This window comes from Epinephelus lanceolatus, chromosome 14 (assembly GCF_041903045.1).
Source record: "Epinephelus lanceolatus isolate andai-2023 chromosome 14, ASM4190304v1, whole genome shotgun sequence".
Lineage (NCBI taxonomy): Eukaryota > Metazoa > Chordata > Actinopteri > Perciformes > Serranidae > Epinephelus > Epinephelus lanceolatus.
This window is the reverse complement of record NC_135747.1, coordinates 37,023,105-37,043,464: the sequence shown is the minus strand read 5'-3', so window position 1 is coordinate 37,043,464 and position 20,360 is coordinate 37,023,105. Positions and strand designations below refer to the sequence as shown.

At 42.5% G+C, this 20,360-nt stretch overlaps 1 protein-coding gene across 1 annotated transcript in view; it reads right to left on the bottom strand.

Annotated features, from left to right (window-relative positions):
* Positions 1 to 20,036, bottom strand: part of arhgap20 (Rho GTPase activating protein 20) — a 48,127-nt gene extending 28,091 nt beyond the window's left edge. The window contains exons 1-3 of the mRNA XM_033617747.2: positions 19,747 to 20,036; positions 14,958 to 15,043; positions 904 to 1,080 (exon numbers count right to left, since the gene is read on the bottom strand). Of these exons, the coding sequence (XP_033473638.2) occupies positions 904 to 1,080; positions 14,958 to 15,043; positions 19,747 to 19,839 (356 nt within the window). The 5' untranslated portion in view covers positions 19,840 to 20,036. The remainder of the gene's footprint in view (positions 1 to 903; positions 1,081 to 14,957; positions 15,044 to 19,746) is intronic.
* Between the last annotated feature and the right edge of the window lie 324 nt (positions 20,037 to 20,360).

The following is a 20,360-nucleotide window of genomic DNA, read 5'->3' as shown; positions in this document are numbered from 1 at the left end:
GTGTGCGTCTGTGATTACAGGGAAAAACTCCAAACGCACACATGTGGCAAAGGCACATACTTTGCCTGCTATTATACAGACATAAAGGAACACAAACACACATACACATAAATTAACTTCTTCTCCTTCTCTCCTCTCTCAAAAACACACATACCAAAACACATTCCTCAAACTCACCCTGTGTTCAACCACAGTGTAATGGCCAATTATAGCGTATACTCTTTGTGCTGGAAGGGTCAGCTCCACCCACCGGCACATGACTCCCAGGACAGACCACAGAGGTCCCGCTGTGTCTGCATTGACGTGTGTGTGTGTGTGTGTGTGTGTGTGTGTACAGTAAGTATAAGTACACAGAGTAGAAGTCTGTGTCTGTCTTTGCATGCCTATGTGTTTATGTGTGTGTAAGAGCACGTATGTGTGTGTTAGTGGACTTCAAAAACATAAATGTGCTCTTTAAGGTTCTATTTTTGAACATGTGTGTGTGGCAGTTTGTGGGTGGGGAGCCCCATACTGTAGGCCAGAGGCAGGCCAGTGTGGCTTTGATCTGAGCCAGGCTTCATATGGATTTAATTGACTTGGAAATAATTATATAGTGGGGAGAAAATGAGGGCGGGAGAGGCAAAAAAAAAAAAAAAACAGCGAAGAGAGGAGAAGAAGAATTTAGAGAAAGATAGCATCAGGATGTAACGCCAACCTCTACAAATTGTTTTTGTGATCAGTGTCGGAGAAACAACGAGATGAAATGTTGCTTCTTTGTTTCTCAGGAATTTTTTTCACTGTATTTTTTTCCTGTTTATGTCTTCCTGTCTCCATTTTCCGTCACTGTCTCACTCACACAACCACATAAACACACACTCCTTCATTCAGTCTGTCATTTCACAAGACACGCAGAAGGAAACTTACTTGGCCTTGGCGACGAGCAGTGTGTCGGTGAAGAGGAAGAGGTGTCTCTCCTGGGTCTGCAGGCCCGTCTTTAGCTGCGTTTGGGCATGACCCAGGAATAGGCGGCGTGGACATTCAGCCAGGAAGGCCTGGACCAGGGAACAGGACTCTGGACTGACTGGCGTCATGCAGCTTTCCCTGTGGGAGAGACAAAAATGAAATATTAGACACAAAGGAGAAAGCTGTCTGAATGTGTTTGGAGCAGCCCAGTCACCAGAGGAAAATGTTGGCGTTGTAAGTTTCTGCAAATCATGGATATATTATATTTGTATGTTTGATATGTATGATACCAGTGTTCATCGGGAGGTGGAGGGGATTGTGGATGACGTAACAGCTAGGCAAGACGACTGGACGACTGCAAATGACAAGAGAAAACTGGCTGTTTTTTAGCAACCTGTTCTAACAGCCGCTTTTTAGCCCAATGTCTGGTTGTTTCTTAGTGACCCATTGCTGAATTTCCTGCTGGTATAGTGCCACCAGTGCTTTTCCTAATCACAATCAAGTGGTTTTTGTGGTTAAATCTAACCACACATTAACCATAGTATCATATCCATGGTTTACAGAGATGTACTATGTCAAAATTCATCTTGGTAATTAAGCTGGTTTGCAGGCAGCCCTCTAAAAATAAAGTTTTGAACCCCAGCACTGGAAGGACATGGTCTGAAGTCAAGTCAGGTCGATTTTATCTAGATTTTCCAGTATCACAAATTTGCCTTGAGGGGGTTTTCCAATCTGCACTGAGACAAGGACACCATGCACACAACAGAGAGAGAGCTACGAGTGGAGAGGCTCGATCTCCTGGAGAAAAAAAATCCAAAACATCTGGAATGAGGCACTGACAGCCAGCAGAGAGAAAAAGAGAGAGGTCCCGGGTTAGATGATGGTTCAACTACTCCGTCAACAAGTAATGTAAAATTACCCATGAGTGAGGCACAGAATCCACATCCACATATCTGCCTTTTGTTGGGAATAGAATGATTTTATGTGTTTTACTATAAGTTGTGTTTCACTATATAAGTTTTAGATGTGTGAACAATGAGAATACTGAGATGATTTCAGCTGATCTGAATGTGTTTGCTTTGCAGAAGTGGAGAAGTACAGGAGAGGAAGAGACATGAAGTCTGAGGAGCACATACCGCAATGCTTAGATAATTAGTTTCATATATAGTAAAAAGAATAGAAAGTGATGTACAGATAGTAAGGTACAGCACGTGTAGGGAGTTGTGTTGTTCTCTTGTCTTTCAAAACAGGAACCACGCCCCCACCGCCAGTGGGAAGGAGTCAGATTAACAGGAGGCAGGGGCGTGGTGTGGTGAAGGAGGAAGTGGATCTGCCAATGAGAAGAGGACAACGCCTTGCGTGCACAATGACACTCTGTTACGCTCAAATATACTGGGTCAGGGGAAGGACAGGAGGTCAGACTTCGTGAACTGACACACCTTTGTTGTTCGTCAGGGACGTGAAGTTGAGACCCAGAGCTCTGTAATTTTATTCCTTTACTGCTTAATAAACTACATTAACTGAGACCGAATATCTTCTCCTATTGCTTCATTAAAGAACACGCAGGACTGAGCTCACACATAGCACATTGGAGAGTAGGATGAGACTCTTAGTCCAACACTTTTAAAACTGAAACAACGTCAGTGTTTCAGAAATAATCTCCAAAGCAATCTCAAAGCAAATACAGTGACATATTAGAGTGGTATCAGGAGCGTTACCCATCGCCAGTGGAGGACATGGCAATGATAAAGGAGTACTGATGAAATCACAAAGGTTATGTCGACCTAGCTTAAATGTTTAAAGACACATGCCTTTAAGTCACATCATGACTGATAAGACCGAATCAGCTAGCTAACATGAGTGTCTAATGCAACCCCGGGTTTTTCAAACTAAAAGGGGGTCAGCGGTGTTTCCAAAGGTCTCTTGTTCAGAGGTTCAAAATGGCAGAAAACTGTGCTGCTAGTGAAGACCACTAAAACATGCTCAATAGATGTAGAAGAATTTAATTATTCAGTGTTTTCAGGCAAATACTCAGAGGCTGAATCTAACAAGATAAGGTACAAGGTCTAACGTGTACAACCGTCAGTGTCTTGAATTTACATTTATGCACTTCAGTGTCCTGTATTAGCACTAGGCGAGTTTATAAAACTCATCCAGAGTGCTGATAAACAGCGAGCACATAACTAAAAAAACACGACGCCCAAGTGGTGAACCAAACTTAGAAAAAGATGTGAAAAAGCTCAGGCATGTAAACTGATTGTGCAGCGTAATTAAAGTCCAAAAATGAAATATTTACCTCTTCATTTCCTGCACTTCCTGCACTGATGCCTCACAGATGCAACCACTTACATAATCAAACGCTATCAGAAAAATAAAGATTGGACTTTTGGATCTGCAGTGCAATCGTTGGGGTACAAATACATTATTATTTGCATGTTTCAGAGCTGCACAAAGATGGATCTGTTAACTTAAACAGGCACAGAAAGCTGAGATGGAACTACGGAACTACTCTTACATTTCCTCGTTTCTCTTCTCCTTTCAGGAATACACTTTTTATAAAAACGCTTGTTTATACACTACTGATGTAGTTTTAATTAAAATTGTCTCCCTGCTGTCAATATGTGCCACTGATGGACAGATGTAAACAAAGGGAAATTTTTAGAGGAAGAGGAAATCGTTTGAGGGCTCCATCCTTTCCTGTTTACCCTTCGCTAACCAGATAAAAGGCTTACATTTTCTATCTCTACCTTTTTCTGTCTCTTTCATGTACACAAACATGCACACTCACTGTCTGCCCTGTCACGCACGTACACACCCACTTCCTCACTAAGTTTCTACTATCCATGCCTCCTCCTCCACATGCACATACCCACGAGGACAAACAGAAAACACCCAACGCTGCTGATAAGCACTTCAACAAAGCACCCAGTGGAAGTCTTGCAGGAAGGACAGAGAAGCTTCTCTCATACACCACCGTCCTTCAAACTGCATTGCGTAAGTGACTGGTTACGTAATTAATTAACGAAGAACAGACACTGGAGCGCTTCCCTTTTTGTCTGTCTTTGTGTGTCATCCAAAAATAAATCCTCAAGGGGCCGAGAGAGTTCAATCAGAGGAGACAAATGTAGCCAATTAAGTGCTGATGCTCAATGGGACACGTCGCTGGTCGCCTGCACGGCCGAGGGTACAAAATGGGTGAGGAGTCGTGGAATAAGTCCCGCTTTTTTCGTCAGCAATACTTTCTGCATAAAAGGACACCATGTTGCTATACAGAATAAACTGCTGCAAAACAATCAGTTATTGTTGCTGGAAGAGAGACAATACTTTCCATTTGGTATGAAACACATTTGAAAACATTTACATAACTCATGCACCCTTCAACTGCAACAAATTAAGCATTTCTTTTATTATTTCTTTGTCAGGGAGCAGCAGCAACATGTAAATCTTCATTTTTTGTGTCATCTCCTTCAGCATAGCGTCATTTTGGGACAAGCCCCCATATTGTTCCCCTTCCCTCAGTCCAGATTTCTCCATAGAAGTTCATAAAGTTCAAAATGAGTCATCCCTGTCCTTGACATGTGACTCAGACAGCATCAAAGCTCACTGGATCTCGAAACATTCAGCTCTTCTAATGTCTTGCCACATGCCACTGCAGGAGGACAGCACGGGGGTAAACAAGGGCGTAGGTTTCAAATCAGCATTGGTGGGGACCCGTGGGGTTTGGGGGAAATTTTGAGCATTAAAGATGACATGTCCTGCATTCTGGTGAATTTTCTGAACTAATTTGTGGTGGAAATTTCTTTATTTTCATTCAAATAAAACTCTTCTGCTAATTCAATGCATTTATTTATGATGGAGGGCAACTGCAGATGCTTTAAATATTAAGGGGTCCCCTGTGTGTCCCCCTCCTGCCCCTGAAAATATACGTTTATGGGGTAAAAGACCACCCCAGAGGGACGTTGGGAGGATTTTCGGGGTCCTTGATTAAGTTGCACTGGGATTAATTTGGAGCAAAAGTGCCAAAAATTCCCATTGAGTTCATCAACACACTCTCCTCTGTTCTTATTGTCGGTGCAGATCCGGGAAACGCTCCTGTCAGAAGAGCTCACACACACACATACACACACACACACACACACACACACACACACAAACGGACAAACCTTCCTGTAAAGCCCCTTTCACATCCCGCTCCCTCCCCAAAAAAGACAACATCTTCCGTATTCACCGCACATGCCTCCCTCCTGAATGTGAGATTGACAGCTGAGCCGGCTGCCCTTTGGATCTGACGGATGAGCAGCTAATGGCTCCATTGTACATCATGTGATGTTGATAAATTGAGTGCTCGGCCTGCCTGCGCATACATGGCCACCTTTGTCGAGGCACGGCACCACGGGGAGAACTGTTGACTTTCCGGAACACAATAAGGGGCCGGCGTACAATGAACCACACAACACAGCATACTAATGTCCTAGCATGAATAATTAATCTGCACCGAGCATGATTTGTATATGAAAGGTTGATACTAATCTTATCAGCGTAAATCACAAAGTGGGCCAAGTTGACAAGAGTGTTTGATTTATATACGCCCCACAATCACAGACTGTCTCTCTAACCTTCGACACTCAATTAGGGGTAAAATCCCAACGTAGACAAAAGGAATATAAGAACCACAGAGCTGTACAATGATGGACAAAGTTTTCAGATCCTTTACTTAGGTCAAAGTACAAATATCACACTGAGAAAAATACTCTGTAACAACTTGAAGTTATGGGTAACTATGGTATTTTTAAACCTAGAGTCATGTTTTTGTGTCTAAATGACTAATGGAGATGACATTCTTTGAAACTGGTCCAGAATTGAGTGAGACTGCTACAGCTAACAGGGAATAGGCTGCAATGTAATCCCTACATGCAATTATGCATCATCACTGTATGTCCACTCAAAGTGCTTCTTTTTGCCACTGACAGGCTCAAAGTTATTATAGGTGTCTGATAACATTATGGAGAGGATTCCTACAGAGACAGACCTTTCTGTTAACCCCCTGGTCCCCCTCGGACGGAAAACGTCCTTTTCAGTCATTTTTCAGTCATTTTTCAGTTTTTATTTTTGATAACTTTGGCTGTGTTCATGCATATAGCATGACTTTTGGTCAGAAACCTTATTTTTGGTGATACTTTTGAAATTTTAAAGCCGCTCCTAAATCAGGCCTAAAATACACAAATGGCAACCTTTTATGACACCATGCCCTCTCGGATGAAAAAGGTCCCCATTGAAACCCATTAATACGACATTTTTTGATTCCCCTTCAATTTACATAGAAAAACATGATTTTTTTCTATCTCTGGCAGTCAGGTTGGTTAGAGAGACCCAAGAATAGTAAAAAAAGGAGTTGGTTAAAAGATTTAAGCAAAAAAAAGTAGAAAAACATATTCATATTTTTATGGTTGTTTTTCAAGGGGAAAGGTGTTGGTATTTATTGAAAAACTGAAACTGCACAAAAAAACACACATCAAAATTGGTGTTGTTATTAATCATTCACATATCCCAGACTGTGATAATTAGAAAAAAAATTCCATCCAACATTTATTATAGAGAAAGTAATTTTTTTTCATAAAAGTAACAGTGACTTCATGTAAAGAAAATGGCATATAAAGGGTTAAAAATCCTCAAAATGAATGAATATTTGATATGTATAATCTGAGTAGGAGTTGGTTAAAAGATTTAAGCAAAAAAAAGTAGAACAAAATATTAATATTTAATATTTTTATGGTTGTTTTTCAACAATGACGAAAAACATCCTGAAGGGGACAGGTGTGATTTTTTATAAGGGGGACATGAAAGAGTGAGAGCTTTTTTGTTTAACCAGAAACAGCCTCGAAATCTCTTTCGTCAAACCAACCAGATTCCATTTAAATAAACTGTAATTTTATTATCATATAAAAACTCTTCATTAAAAGCCAGCAAAAGCACTTTTCGCCTTTCCACTGTTCCAACAATCACCAACTCTGGTTTGGTTGGGATAAACCCTTAAGTCACCCAGTTAGATGCTGACCCTATACATGCTAAAATTACTGTTTAATTAAACAAAGTCTGGTGTGTTTGGTGAGGGAGATTTCAGGTCTGTTTCTGGTGCAACAAAAAGGTCTATCTCTGTGGGGATCCTTTCCGTAATCATTCCAGACACTTAAAATAACAATCCGAGCCTGTTAGTGACAAAACTCAGTCCTCGTATAAACTGTTGGGTAGTTTAGTTTATAACAAAACATCATATTTTATAAGCTCTTCATATGTTTTAAGAAGAAATCTTAATTTGTAAAGTAAGTAAATTTGTCGGATCAATGTAGCACAAAAAGAAAAGACTCAAGTAAAGTACAAGTACCGAAATTTGTACCTCAAGTAAATGTACTTACATTACAGGCACATTCCACCCCTGATGTTACAGCTACAGACTAACAGAGCTATAAAATACAACCAAGGACACATAGACTCAAAGCGTAGGTTTGGTTTCAGACATTTTGGCCAATATGTCCTCTCATCACTACCTGAAACTGTCAGAAGCTGCATTGGTCATGTGGACCGACATGTCTGCTGCTGCTGTTGCATCACTCCTTGTGTTGGTGCAGTGAACACTTACACACATCTGTTTCACTGAGTGCTTAAATCACGGAGGCTGGGACGGGAGAGACAGCTGAAATCAAGGACACAACGCACACACACACCTGTAAATACACACCCTGAGGACAACAGCTGGAAAAACAGCTGCAACTTTCTCTCGTCCGACTCTCCCTGATCAGCTCTTCTTTCGTCTTCACTTTTCTTTGCTCTGCTGACACGTCCATCATCCCACTCTCCTCTTTCAGCCCACTTTTGCTTCTCATTCCCTACTTCTGCTGTCTCACTCATTCAGTTTAATCTGTTTTTAAATATCAGTGACCTTAATGCAACCAGTGGCTTAGCAGTTAAATAGTCCACCATGACCAAGCAGACGGCGTCCCTCAGGGCAGCACTGACACACACTTATATAAGAGTCCATCTGCTCAGCTTTATTAGTAACCCCGAAAAGGACTGTGTGTGTGTGTTTATGTGTGTTTTAATAGCATCTGTGTCATCAGTGTATCTGCAGGTTATTTGCCTCTGGTATCAAATCAGACTCAAGGCCACCAACACATCACAAGTCACAAGTTTTATGGCATCAAACCAAAGGGAACTGGATGAACACAAATATTCTGCTGGAGGAGAAACCTTCAGCTCACTTTTTGTTTCAACATGTGAGCTCTGACTGGGACAACAACACACAGTAAGAGAGGTGAGTCAGAGATGTGACAGTGATTCACTGATGCTGTGTGTGTGTCCAGAAGAATTTATGGAAAGTCAGAGGGTGTGTGTCTGACTGCAAGTCGTCCATTGGACTTGTTCGTGTGTGTCTCTGCATCGGGTGGATTGCATCACCAGCAGTCTGACCTCTTTCTCTCAGATAAAAGCTGTCCAGACAAGCATCAATTGACGGCTCAGTGTATGTGTGTCACAGAGACTGGGTGTCTGTTAACATGTGGATTAGAGAAGATGTCATTTTCCACAAACACACACCAGGCTGTGCCATCTCCCAAATCCACAGTGGCAGCTTTTGTTCGAACGAAACCGCAGTAGAGATGACAACAGAGACAGCACACAATGGATATCTGAATGCTCCAATTATAACTAAATATTGTTGTATTTATATATGTTATATGTATATTCTTCAATTGACATGAGGCTATATTTGTCTGCTCTGTGTAGAGTAGCTAAGTTACAGCTAGCTGGCTAATCTTTGTTGAGGTTATGGGTAGCTTGCTGGCCACAGGCCCCCAGGATGTGTGGCATGCTTTGAAGCCGATTTTCATAGTGGCCAAACAGTGGAACTACAACTCTCAAGTGCGTCACATGATGCCATTAGATGAGATTTCTTCCCATAGACTGAGGGCCTGTCCCAATACCCCCCCTTAGCCCTACCTCTTGGCCCTGCCCCTACATTTGCGCATTCCCGCGAGGGGTAGTGGTGTCTCAATTCCTTTTTTGTGTAGGGGTAGGGGGCATAACGAGGGGTGGTGGGTATAAAACTAGCCATTCGGAGCGAGGGATTTCAGATGCTGACTTGCCAGCGAGGGGTAGACGTCGCCATGGCTACCACCGAGCAAGAGACGGGGAAAAAAGTTCATACATAGCTAATGTTACCGTCGTCAGGTTGCTTGTTAGCTAGCTAGCTAACTCATACTATCTGGCGTCTGTCATCTGTTCTGTTCTGCAAAATTGTCGGACATTTCACATTATGATAACACACCAGCTAGTATAACTATGCTGCCTTGTAATGTTAGCTAGCTAGCATAAGTCCCCTGTCGTCTGTCGTTCATCAAACGAAGCATGATGAATGCGGCAAATGCGATAGGTAGGATGAACTCAACTGAAGACTCCATTGTAGATGCCGGTTGGAAATGTAGATGGCTCGCAGCTTCCTGTTTACAATAGTTACGTATGCGTGAACATAACCGACGCGGTGACGTAGTGAGTGGTGTCCCAATTCCTAGGGAAAGATTTCAACCCCTAACCCTCGTTGCTTCATTTCGAGGGCCGAGGGGTAGTGGACAATGGCTAGGGGATTGGGCCTTACTCTAGACGAGCGATGTCTGTAAATCAGTGGATACATTTTTTGAGCGTCACAGCCCCAACAAAATGAATCATTTCACTATTGAGATCTAATCCATTTGGTTCAATAAACTTTGTAGTGTCTAGAAGAGCTGCAAGAAAAAATAATTTTATTTCCATTCAAGTTATCAGAGCACTAAACTGGAATAATAGGGCTTGGCTGGCAAAAGTCTGCAGTGCTTTATGAGCCCAATGATAATCCTACACGATCATGCGGGTAATTTTTGGCTAAATCAATATCATTTTGTCATGCTGCTACTGGAAATTTAATTTGTAAGAGTGGAGTTTGTGGGCCATAAAACTGGAACGACAAGCTGGAAAAAGGTTAAAATTTTCTAAAGACCTGAGCAACAGAGTCAGGTGGTAACTGTCGATGAGTTTATCACCACGAGCGATACATTTCAAATTACACACATAACTTCTTCTTGGTAAATCCAAGATACCACTGTCCTGCCCACACCGTGAGGCTGACATGAGATCTATAAGTGCAAGAAACACAGAAGCAAGAAACATCAAAGCAGGCTTCTAGATTTTTAAAATTGAACCGATTGCTTCACATCTTTTTCTGTCTCTTTCCTTTTTCCACCTGATTCACATCACCCAGAGCGGCTCTGACTGCGCCAGATCATTTCCATAGGCAAACTATAATGTCATCCCTGGCTGACACACAATGCTCCCCATACAGCCAGAGGGAACACACACACACACACACACACACACACACAGAGGATGAGGTCAGAATAGTGAAACTCTTCCTTTTTTTCACCCATTAAAACACAAGTGAGCAGGGGCTGTCAGCCATGATGTCCTTAACAGAGCTCATTATTAAAACCAGGAAATGTCTTTTGCATGATGTGTGCGTGAGCGTGTGTTCCTGTGTCATTTTGAGGACCAAATAACCTCAAACAACTAGAATCCAAAGCTTAATGTGGGTTGGAATTTAGGTTTCAGATTGAGATTAAAATCAGTAAATACCCTCACAACTATAATGATAAAAATGTGCGTGTCTGTGCAGGAGGAAAGGACAGAGAGGCTGTTGTGTGTGTCACTTTGTGGTGACACTGTGCGGCTGATAGCGAGTGGGAGTGTGAGGTCAGGGCTGGGAGCCATTCACATGTTTTTATGCTTTAAGGTGCAGCCACCTTCCTCCCTGCAGTATAGATTTCATTGCCAGAGGAGGAAGAGGAAGAGGAGGGGATCTACTGCAGTTTGAACCCGTAATACTCTGTACTGTACGCCTCGAGGCTGAGGGATGAGGTTATACTTCTGGATGAGGTCCGTGTGTGTGTGTGTGTGTGTGTATGTGTGCGTGTGGAAGTGATGTAAGTGGCTGAGCTGGAGGCCAGGGAGTCTTTCAGCGCCTCTTGGCCTGATGGGAAAGGCAGAACAGAATGAGCAAAAGAAGGAGTCATCTCAAAGCTCAAGGAGAGGAAGAAATATAAGTTGTGAAATATATGAAACTCCCTCTTGTTATGCTACTGTGTGTGTAGATGCATTTTTCCAGGCATCCAGCTGACGCTCCCAACTACAATAGTCCAATATTATAATAAAGAAGGTCATCAAATATTAGCTAAAAGAGACAGTTCATCCCAAAATCCAAAACACAATTTTTCTCTTATCTGTCGTGCAACTGATCAGTCACCTGTCCCAGGTGGTGCGCAGACTGGACAGTGTTTGTTTTGTTGTTTTGTCTTTCTTAATCAACTGCTAGTTCCCAATATATGGGCGTCGGACTATCGAAAACAAAATTAAACGAAACTGACTTCCCCATATGTTCCTGTTTTTACAGCAGCTGTCAATAATAAGAGTAATACTGTGTGTCATAAAGCTGATTGTAACACATTTTATCTGTTGTTTGTTTTTACAAGGAAACCAGTCAAAGTTTATTTTAATAAAAATCAGTTCTGTTTATGTTTCCTGATATTTAGTCTTGCTCTTGGATAAAGAGCACAGGGGTAATGCAATAATGATTAAGCCACTGCCAAGTACTGCTGGCAGAGCTGATGCATCCATTAAAACAGTATTAACAGGACTTCAGGGTTTTAAAGTTGTTGTACAACAGTTACCAAAGCATGAAGACAACCTGATAACAAACAAGTATGAATTCATAACAACAACAACAAAAATCAATTATAATCTTTTTAAAGACGACGGAAGTAATGCTGTTGATTGACACTCGCAATAATCACTTCATGACCTTTCACCTTTACCTACTGTGAGTCACCTGACCACAGTAATTTCATGTCTCTCCCCCTGCACACACACACATCACCACATCCGGACATTAATGAACACCTCACACACTCACTGACAGCAGAGGTGTTGACCCCAGGTGACCTCTACTGGCCCCTATACCTCCTGACGAGAGGTCAGAGGTTAGAGGTGACAGCTGAGCGTCCTGGCTCCATACCTCCTGAGACTCACACACACAAAAACTGGTCAGACTAAGTGACTTTCACTCAATAGTTTGCCTGTCTCGCCCTTCCCCTGTGTCTACAAACTTTAGCACTTTAGCACACACACACACACACACACACTGCCCCAGGAGTACTGACCCATATAAGAGTGCAGAGTGTTTCCCTCAGCACTGCTCTAAATGGTCCATTTTCACAGTTCGGTATGCTGCAGTTGAGCCTGAACTCCCTCTGCAAACACTACAAACTGCCACCAGCTCACACTCACGTTATAGACATGTCGGACAGTCGCACCATAACCTCCATCACCAGGCATTTAATCATTTGGCACAAAACCCAAACTTTAACACCTAAAAGTACTTTAAGAAACATCGCTCCACAGGGACTTCTTTTTGGCAATTCTTGATTTAACTTCAAGCTGTTTGGTCCTCTGTAACAAATTGATTTTCATCAAAGACAAAAAGGTCCTCAAATTTCCTAAACTGTTGTTTTCCTTCTCTATACCCCCCAACGCTGCAAAGACACATGACACAAAGATTCCGGTAAATAAAGACCCTCCCCAAGGGGTTTGTAATGGCTTATTTCCGAGCATGTTAAAGGAAGAGGAAGGGATTTGTGTGATACGAGGGTGATGAAAAGCCTGATAGCTCTGGGAGAACTAAGTGTTTAAGCCCCCTCTAAGACATGAATGAGTCAGGGAGGCCAGCCTCTTAGCTCTGATGTCTGAGACACATTCAAGTTCATGTGGGAGAAGTGGCTGAATCTTGCAAAAATATCTGATCAGTTCAGTCAGTTTAAAACTTCTTTACGAATTCTGCCAGCTTCGCTTTTTACTCATCTCTGCTGTTGCCCCTTTACAACCCTGGGTCAGTGTTTCTGAGGGTGAAATGCTGAGGGACCACAGTGAAAAACACGAGCAGTTTGTGAGTCAATGCATGCATCAAATATTCATGAAAATGCATTAAGTTTGCAGAGACAAATGTTGATTAAGGCTACGATAAATAATGAGCAAATAATGCCAGAAAAAATGGCTTTGTAAACCACTGCAAACCACAGATACTTCACATTTTTATGTTTTTATGTCGCGGATAAATTGAAACTTTATGTTTCTTTACATTTTGGCAACATTGTGGTTGACGTGCAGTCAGATTTAAGCACAAAAATCACTTGGTTATAGTTCGGAAAAGATCATATTTTGGCTTAAAAAACTCCATTTTGATGGCACAATCCCAGCAGGAAATGCAGCAATGTCAAGGTAGGAACCAATTCCTTTTTGTGGTGCCATCCCGGCAGGAGACGCAGCAATGTCTTGGTAAAAACGACTGCTTTTAGTGGCACTATCACCGGTGGAAGGTGACACGTGACAGGTTGCCAAAAAATACCCACGTTAGGTGGCTGAAAAGCTGCTGGAAACAAAGTGATGAGTCAGAATCGTTTCTCATTTTCATTTTGAATAAAGTTCGCGTTTAGACGACAACATTTTGATTACAATCGCCGTGCGCATCAATCAATCAATCAATCAATTTTATTTATAAAGCCCAATATCACAAATCACAATTTGCCTCACAGGGCTTTACAGCATACAACATCCCTCTGTCCTTAGGACCCTCGCAGCGGATAAGGAAAAACTCCCCAAAAAAACCCTTTAACAGGGAAAAAAAAACGGTAGAAACCTCAGGAAGAGCAACTGAGGAGGGATCCCTCTTCCAGGACAGACAAACGTGCAATAGATGTCGTACAGAACAGATCAGCATAATAAATTAACAGTAATCCGCATGACACAATGAGACAGAGAGAGAGAGACACATGGCAGTATACATGCCAGGCCAGTAGTTGGCGGTGTGACGCTTACGCTTCCTTCTACAGAGCGGCGCTGTATAAACAAAATGGCAACCGCACGAACGTTTGTTTGGATGGACGACAAGGTGGAGTTGCTATAGTAAATCTACACTATGATGGGGAAGCGTTGATAAAGGGTGAGCAGCACAAGCAGAGCTCGGGAGTCAGTCATTGTTGTGATGGTCGACTTTCTCGCACATGCCTTGTGACTGGAAGTGTAATGCGCATGTGCGACAAAGTCTGTTTTTAGAGGAACTGCATATTGCAAGTTTACATGCAACGGAGACGGTGCCGTTTCCAAAAACTTGCACTCTGGAACCCGTTCCCAAAACGCCGCTGTTGTGTAAACGATCGGCCAAAACGCAACTGAAGTTTACCGTTTTCAGTTGAAATCGTGAAATGTTGTTGTTGTTTGTTGGACTCAAACAATGGTCTGTCGCTTGGCAGGCGTCTCGCCTAGGTGTCATGCCACCCACCATCTGCCATCCCCCTTCACCTTACAACGACAAGGTCATTTCATATACTATGTCACTTTAGAAACACTGATATGAAGTGTATGAAATGTACAAATGTAGCATATTCCTGGTTTGCAGGAAAATTTAATGCAACATTTTCATTTGGCAACTGGGCTGTGATTCATCTGCAACTGCAAATGTTTGAAAGTCATTAATAAAGATCTCTTTAAACAACCAGTAAAGTCTGTATTTGTAGAAATGAATAGGTTGTGAGGAAATGTACATTTGTCCAGAAGTTAAGCGCTACTAAAAAGACCAAGCAAAGGTCACACTGTCACTTTGGAGGAAGATAAACACCTATAAAACAATAAGAAATACTTCACTCATTACTTTACAAAGCCTTATTAATGAGAGGTGCCACATGTTTACACAGAGGTTGAAGGAGAATGGAAGAAATAGTAATCTTAGAGGTACAACTACAGTGCTGACTCTCTGCAGCAGCAGCTATATCTGTAACACCATCTACTGAGAGAAACTACTGAGGATCTACAGGCCAACAATGACATCACAGCCACAGCAGCCCTTTGTTAGAAAAACAGGTGTGTGTGTGTGTGTGTGCTCATACCTGGACGTGCTTCTCGATCTGGTAAGTGCTTTGCTGATGACCAGTGAGGGAGCTGACTGTCGTCTCTGGGCCAAGGTCTTCATCTTCTACACAGCCAGAGGAAGAAAGAGAAAGAGAGAGGAGGTGGGTCAGTGCAGGAGGTGGCTAAAGGTGATGGTTTGCATCGCAAGATGATTAACATGTTTATGGAGGGGGGGGGGGGGGGGGGGGCAAAATGGTTACAAAGCACACAGTCAGCAGTGTTTGTGGCTGTGGTCAGTGCAGGAAATACAGACACAGAGAAACACAAAAATCCAGTGTGTGTGTGTGTGTGTGTGTGTGTGTGTGTGTGTGTGTGTGTGAGGGGGAGAATTTTAGAGAAAGGAGGATGTTGACTGACAGAAAAGGAGAAGTTAAAGCCATAAAGAAAGAAAGGAGGAAAGGAGGAAGTGAGCTAAGTGGTGGAGAAAGAGAAATATGTCGTCCAGCAGTTGCATAATTGTTTATGATCCCTCATATATTCTCACTGTAACATGATAAACTGTATGCTGACTCAAAGAAGTATGACAGGCATCCCTGCAGCAGCCACCGCAGCTATTTTAATTCAATTTATTTACAACATACTAAAAGCATGTGAGCCCTAAACACACACTGCAGTCATTCAATCTGGTCGTGAGAGATATTAAATGAGACTGTGCTTCCTGGACTCATTTTGCTGTGACTTATGGGTAAAATTCCTCTCCTCTAGAAGCGATGAATTCGATTTTTATTTCTCCAAACCTGGCCTGAGATGAACAGTGGTCCAGGCAGACAAAAAGGCCCCAAAGAGTAAGAGAGTGAGTTTAATTGGGTTTATGGATTGGGGAAAATATCATGGGTGAGATTAGGGAACAGTTTATTTTTATGATTATGATTTAGGTTTGAAACTGTCCCAGTTCAGTCTGCAGTGCCAACAGTTTTCCACACAATTTCCAGACAGACTTCTGTTTTAAAGGAATATTTCACCCACAAAATGACCATTTGTACATGAATTATTCACAGCGTGCTCTCTTGAATTAATGAGGAAAACATTGTTTTTCTTGCATGCCTCCACGGTGAACAAGGAATCCAAAAAAAGTGAACATCCTTCATGAATTAAAGGGATAGTGCACCCAAAAATGAAAATGCAGCCATTATCTACTCACCCATATGCCGAGGGAGGCTCAGGTGAAGTTTCAGAGTCCTCACATCACTTGTGGAGATCCAAGGGGAGAGTGGGTAGCAACACAACTCCACCTAATGGAGGCTGACGGCGCCCCAGATTCAAACGTCCAAAAAACACATAATTGAAACCACAAAATATACACTGCGCTCACGTGTGTGCACTTGCGTGAGACCGTGAGACATGGGCACCACCTTCATGTGTGTTCACATGCTTTCGCTGGTCTCGCACACGTGAGCGCAGTGTACAAAGAGGCAGTCAGAGCTACAGGCTACAGTGAGGCTAAAAACAGAGTTCAAATGACGTTTTTCCAAACAACTTTTTATGTCGGGGCTTCAGGACACTTGGATCACTACGGACGAGCAGTATGGAGATATTTTGTGGTTTCAATTATGTGTTTTTGGACGTTTGAATCTGGGGCACCGTCAGCCTCCATTAGGTGGAGTTGTGTTGCTACTCCCTCTCCCCTTGGATCTCCGCAAGTGTTGACCTTCACCTGAGCCTCCATCGGCATATGGGTGAGTAGATAATGGCTGAATTTTCATTTTTGGGTGCACTAGCCCTTTAAAGTAAACAGGATCCCATTAAACAGCTACAAAACTATATCAAAACATCGGTTTACGAGCTCCACAAAACTTGTGCAGTATAATCCCAGTCTCATTTATCCAGTCGTGTGCTCAGTACTTCCCAAACACGTGCATTTTTGCTTAAACTTCAGTGCAAACAAACAATCGCATGCATGGAAGTGTAGCAAACCTGGGCCAGAGTGTTTGAACTCTGCCTGCAGGTAATGTTCAAACGAAAATGCACGTGCTTGGGAAGTACTGAGTATATGACTTGATAAAGGAGCCTTGGATCATACTTCACGAGTGGTGTGAGAGTTTGTTGTTACGAAATGCGAACCCTGTTCACTTCCATTCATGTAGAATGTTCGCCGTTTTTGGATTCTTCGCTCACCGTGTAGGCATGCAAGGTTTTCCTCAAAAATTCAACATAACATGGGGTGATTGATTGATATCAAAATGGTCACTCTTAAGGTGAAGTGTTCCTTTAAAGACACATCTGAGCACATTTTCTGTGAAATCAGGCTTGACTGCGACAGTAACAGCCATGAGGTGACATGACATGGTTGCTTTCCCTGCAGGTGCGACCAGACACATGAAGTACTGACATGACAACACTTCACTTTACATGATGAAGCAACATTGAGGCCTGTTGCCCTGTTGTCTCAAATGATGCTGACTGTCTGCAGAAACCAAACAGGAAACATCGACTGTTGGCACTAACTTGGAACAAACGCTGGTGTTACAATCTCAATAAAATCTGCAGCACAAACACTGACACATCACACACAGTATACATACGTGTTATGCATGTTCCTGTCATGCATGTCAAGTACAGGACAAGATGAACTTTTAACATGTTGACACAAACATCTCAACACATCCTGAGTGTGGAGTGGGAGGTGTGTGCAAACTCTATACATACATGCAGTCGCTCTCAGTCAGTGATGATGAAGCAAAACTCCACTTTCTCTGCTCTGCCTGACACCTCATTTCTCACAACTCTCCAAACCAGGACAAACTGCAGCAACTGCTCATAAAAAAAGAGTCTGCAGTTACAACATTTCTGGACTCATGAGACAGAATTTTACTCACAGCATGCCCACAGCTGGCACTCGCTGAAATACTTACAACAACTCTGAGAAAACATGAGTAACTGTGTGCTGGTGCCAAAATGTGATGTATTGGGTTGAAGAAATTGTGTGTTCAACACTATAAGAGCGCTCAGAGCTGCTGTTGTACAGTAACTGTTCACCATCATGCATTGATTTGGATGTTATCTGTAGCCAAGTTTACACAGCAAACAGATCTGTGCTGGTTTGATTTGACAACTCCATTCCTCTGCTCATCTTTCTTTGAGCAGATGATGACTCATAAAGATATTTCAAGGCACAAAGAAGTAGGGCTCCAGATCATGATTAGTTTCATCAATGATTATTCAGCCCATTATTTTCTTGATTTTGTCAATAACATGTCAGGAAATAGTGACGTCTTCAAATGGTATGTTTTGTCCGACCAGCTGAGGGAGAGGCTGGGGATTCTCCCTTCAGAAATTGTGAGTATCAGACACTTCATTTCCTGCATTCTGGTGAGTTTTATGCACCAATTTACACCTGCTCTGCATCAGTTTATGCTGGACATGTCACAGTACTTCCTGCTTGCAGAGTTGCTTCACCTTTTCTGCAACTGTTGCTTCTAAAGTTGCATACCTCAACCACCTACGTCACCTGAGCAATTGTTGCATCTCTGAGTCACATTCTAGCAGTGTGTCGGAATGAAAACCCTTTGCTACTTTCACGTTCGTGTTGGGGTGAGGAATGCTTGTGTTCTAATCATTGAGGAGAATGTATCACTAATCTGCACCTGTGGTCCAACAATCCAAAGCTATTCAGTTTGTTATTATATGTGACAATGAAAAGAAGCATGAAATCAGCAAATGCCAATTAATTCTCTGTCTGACTCATTGATTAATTGACTAATTGTTGCAGCTATGAGGACAAAGCAGACCTTGATATGATCATAAAAGGGTTAATCTGAGGATTGCTGGTTCTGTTGGAGGTCTTGACTTCACTTTCATCACAAACTTTTGCCACCAAATCGCTGCTTTTTGCACCATTTTGGCAGATTCAAACTCACATTCATCCTGCCTGCTGACAGATGCAGTTGCACCTTTTTAAACACGCGTTGGGTGGGGGCGCTGTTTACTACAATTTCATCGACCAGCTGCTGGAGAACCAGAATCATCTCCTTTATCACTGAGGTGCCTTTCAGTGTCAGGGGCCAACACTGGGGTTCAAAACTGCATTCACAGCAAAGTCAGAGATGAGGACTCGATTTTAGAATGATTACTTTTCTTTATTTTTTATTGCTTTAGGATGAGTGATGAGGAGTAACTTTGAGAAGTCCGCACTGCAGGAATGACTCCTCTGTGTTTGCATGCTGACTCCTGCCTGTCTGATGAACAAATAATCAACATCAGCACATTATCCTGATGTGTTGTTTGATTCCTATCCTGCACCACAGCTCAGCCAGATGCTGTTTCATTCACAAAGACATAAAGTCTGTTGGTAAAATGGGGATTTAGGACTTTTTCTTACGTAAAAATTGTTCAGCCAAGACAGGATTTGGTGATCTTACTGCAGAATATCAACAATATGGAGACTTTTTTTCCTTGAAACACTTGAAAAACTGAACTCTTCCACTTGCACAACGCCTGTGCGCCACTGATCCAAAGGAGACAGCAACATTTATCAGATAAATCAATCACACTGAACTGTGCAAACTATAAGTCGGATAAAATGAACCCAGAGAAGTGTTTAAAAACGTGCTTATTCAAAATACAACAATGACACCAGAGCTCACATCACCATCACATCATCCAGTCCAAAGCTGACCCTGACTTGAGGCAAGCTGAACTGCTGATTTTGATACCATAATTATCTCCTTTACATCTCCTTTGAGAGCACCGGGCAACTCCGTGCGTAAAAACGCAAACCGTGCCCACAGTCATCTCTCCATCAGCCCCACACAGAAGCGTCACTTGTACCTTTTTATTGTCGGGGAGCGCCTTGCTCTGTCCCGTCAGAGAGTCGGACCTGTTCTGTCCCATGGTCCCCTGCTGCGGTGACATGGTTTCCATCAAGACTGTATAGATCCACGGGGCCGAGCGCGCAGACAGTATATTCCCATCATACGAGTGTAAGTCCAAAGTTTATCCGGCAAAGAGCAGGAGCCCGAGGAGAATCCATGATGGAGAGGAGTCGATCCGGAGGAGGAGAAGAGGAGGTGAGACCTGTGCGCTGTACTCCTCTCTGTGTGTCTGTGTGTCTCTGTCTGAGCGCTGAGACGCCGCTCCGCCTCATCTCACCCTGCTGTTGGCAAGTTACACGGGGTGAAACACGCGACTTCCGCTCGCACTTTTCAAAGTAAAATCGTATTTTTGAAACGGGAAATTGATTTTTTTTTAAATGTGAGCTAAAATATAGCATCAAGTCGAGATAAAGGGAAACATTATTGACAAATGTTAAAATTACAAACAAGTAGAGTTAACCTGTAGTGTTACATTTACACTAAAATTGACGGTGGATGGAGACCTGAGCAAAGCAGGGAACTTCCTGGAGCCCAAGACTGCAAGTGTCCCCATAAGTCCAAAGTTCACTG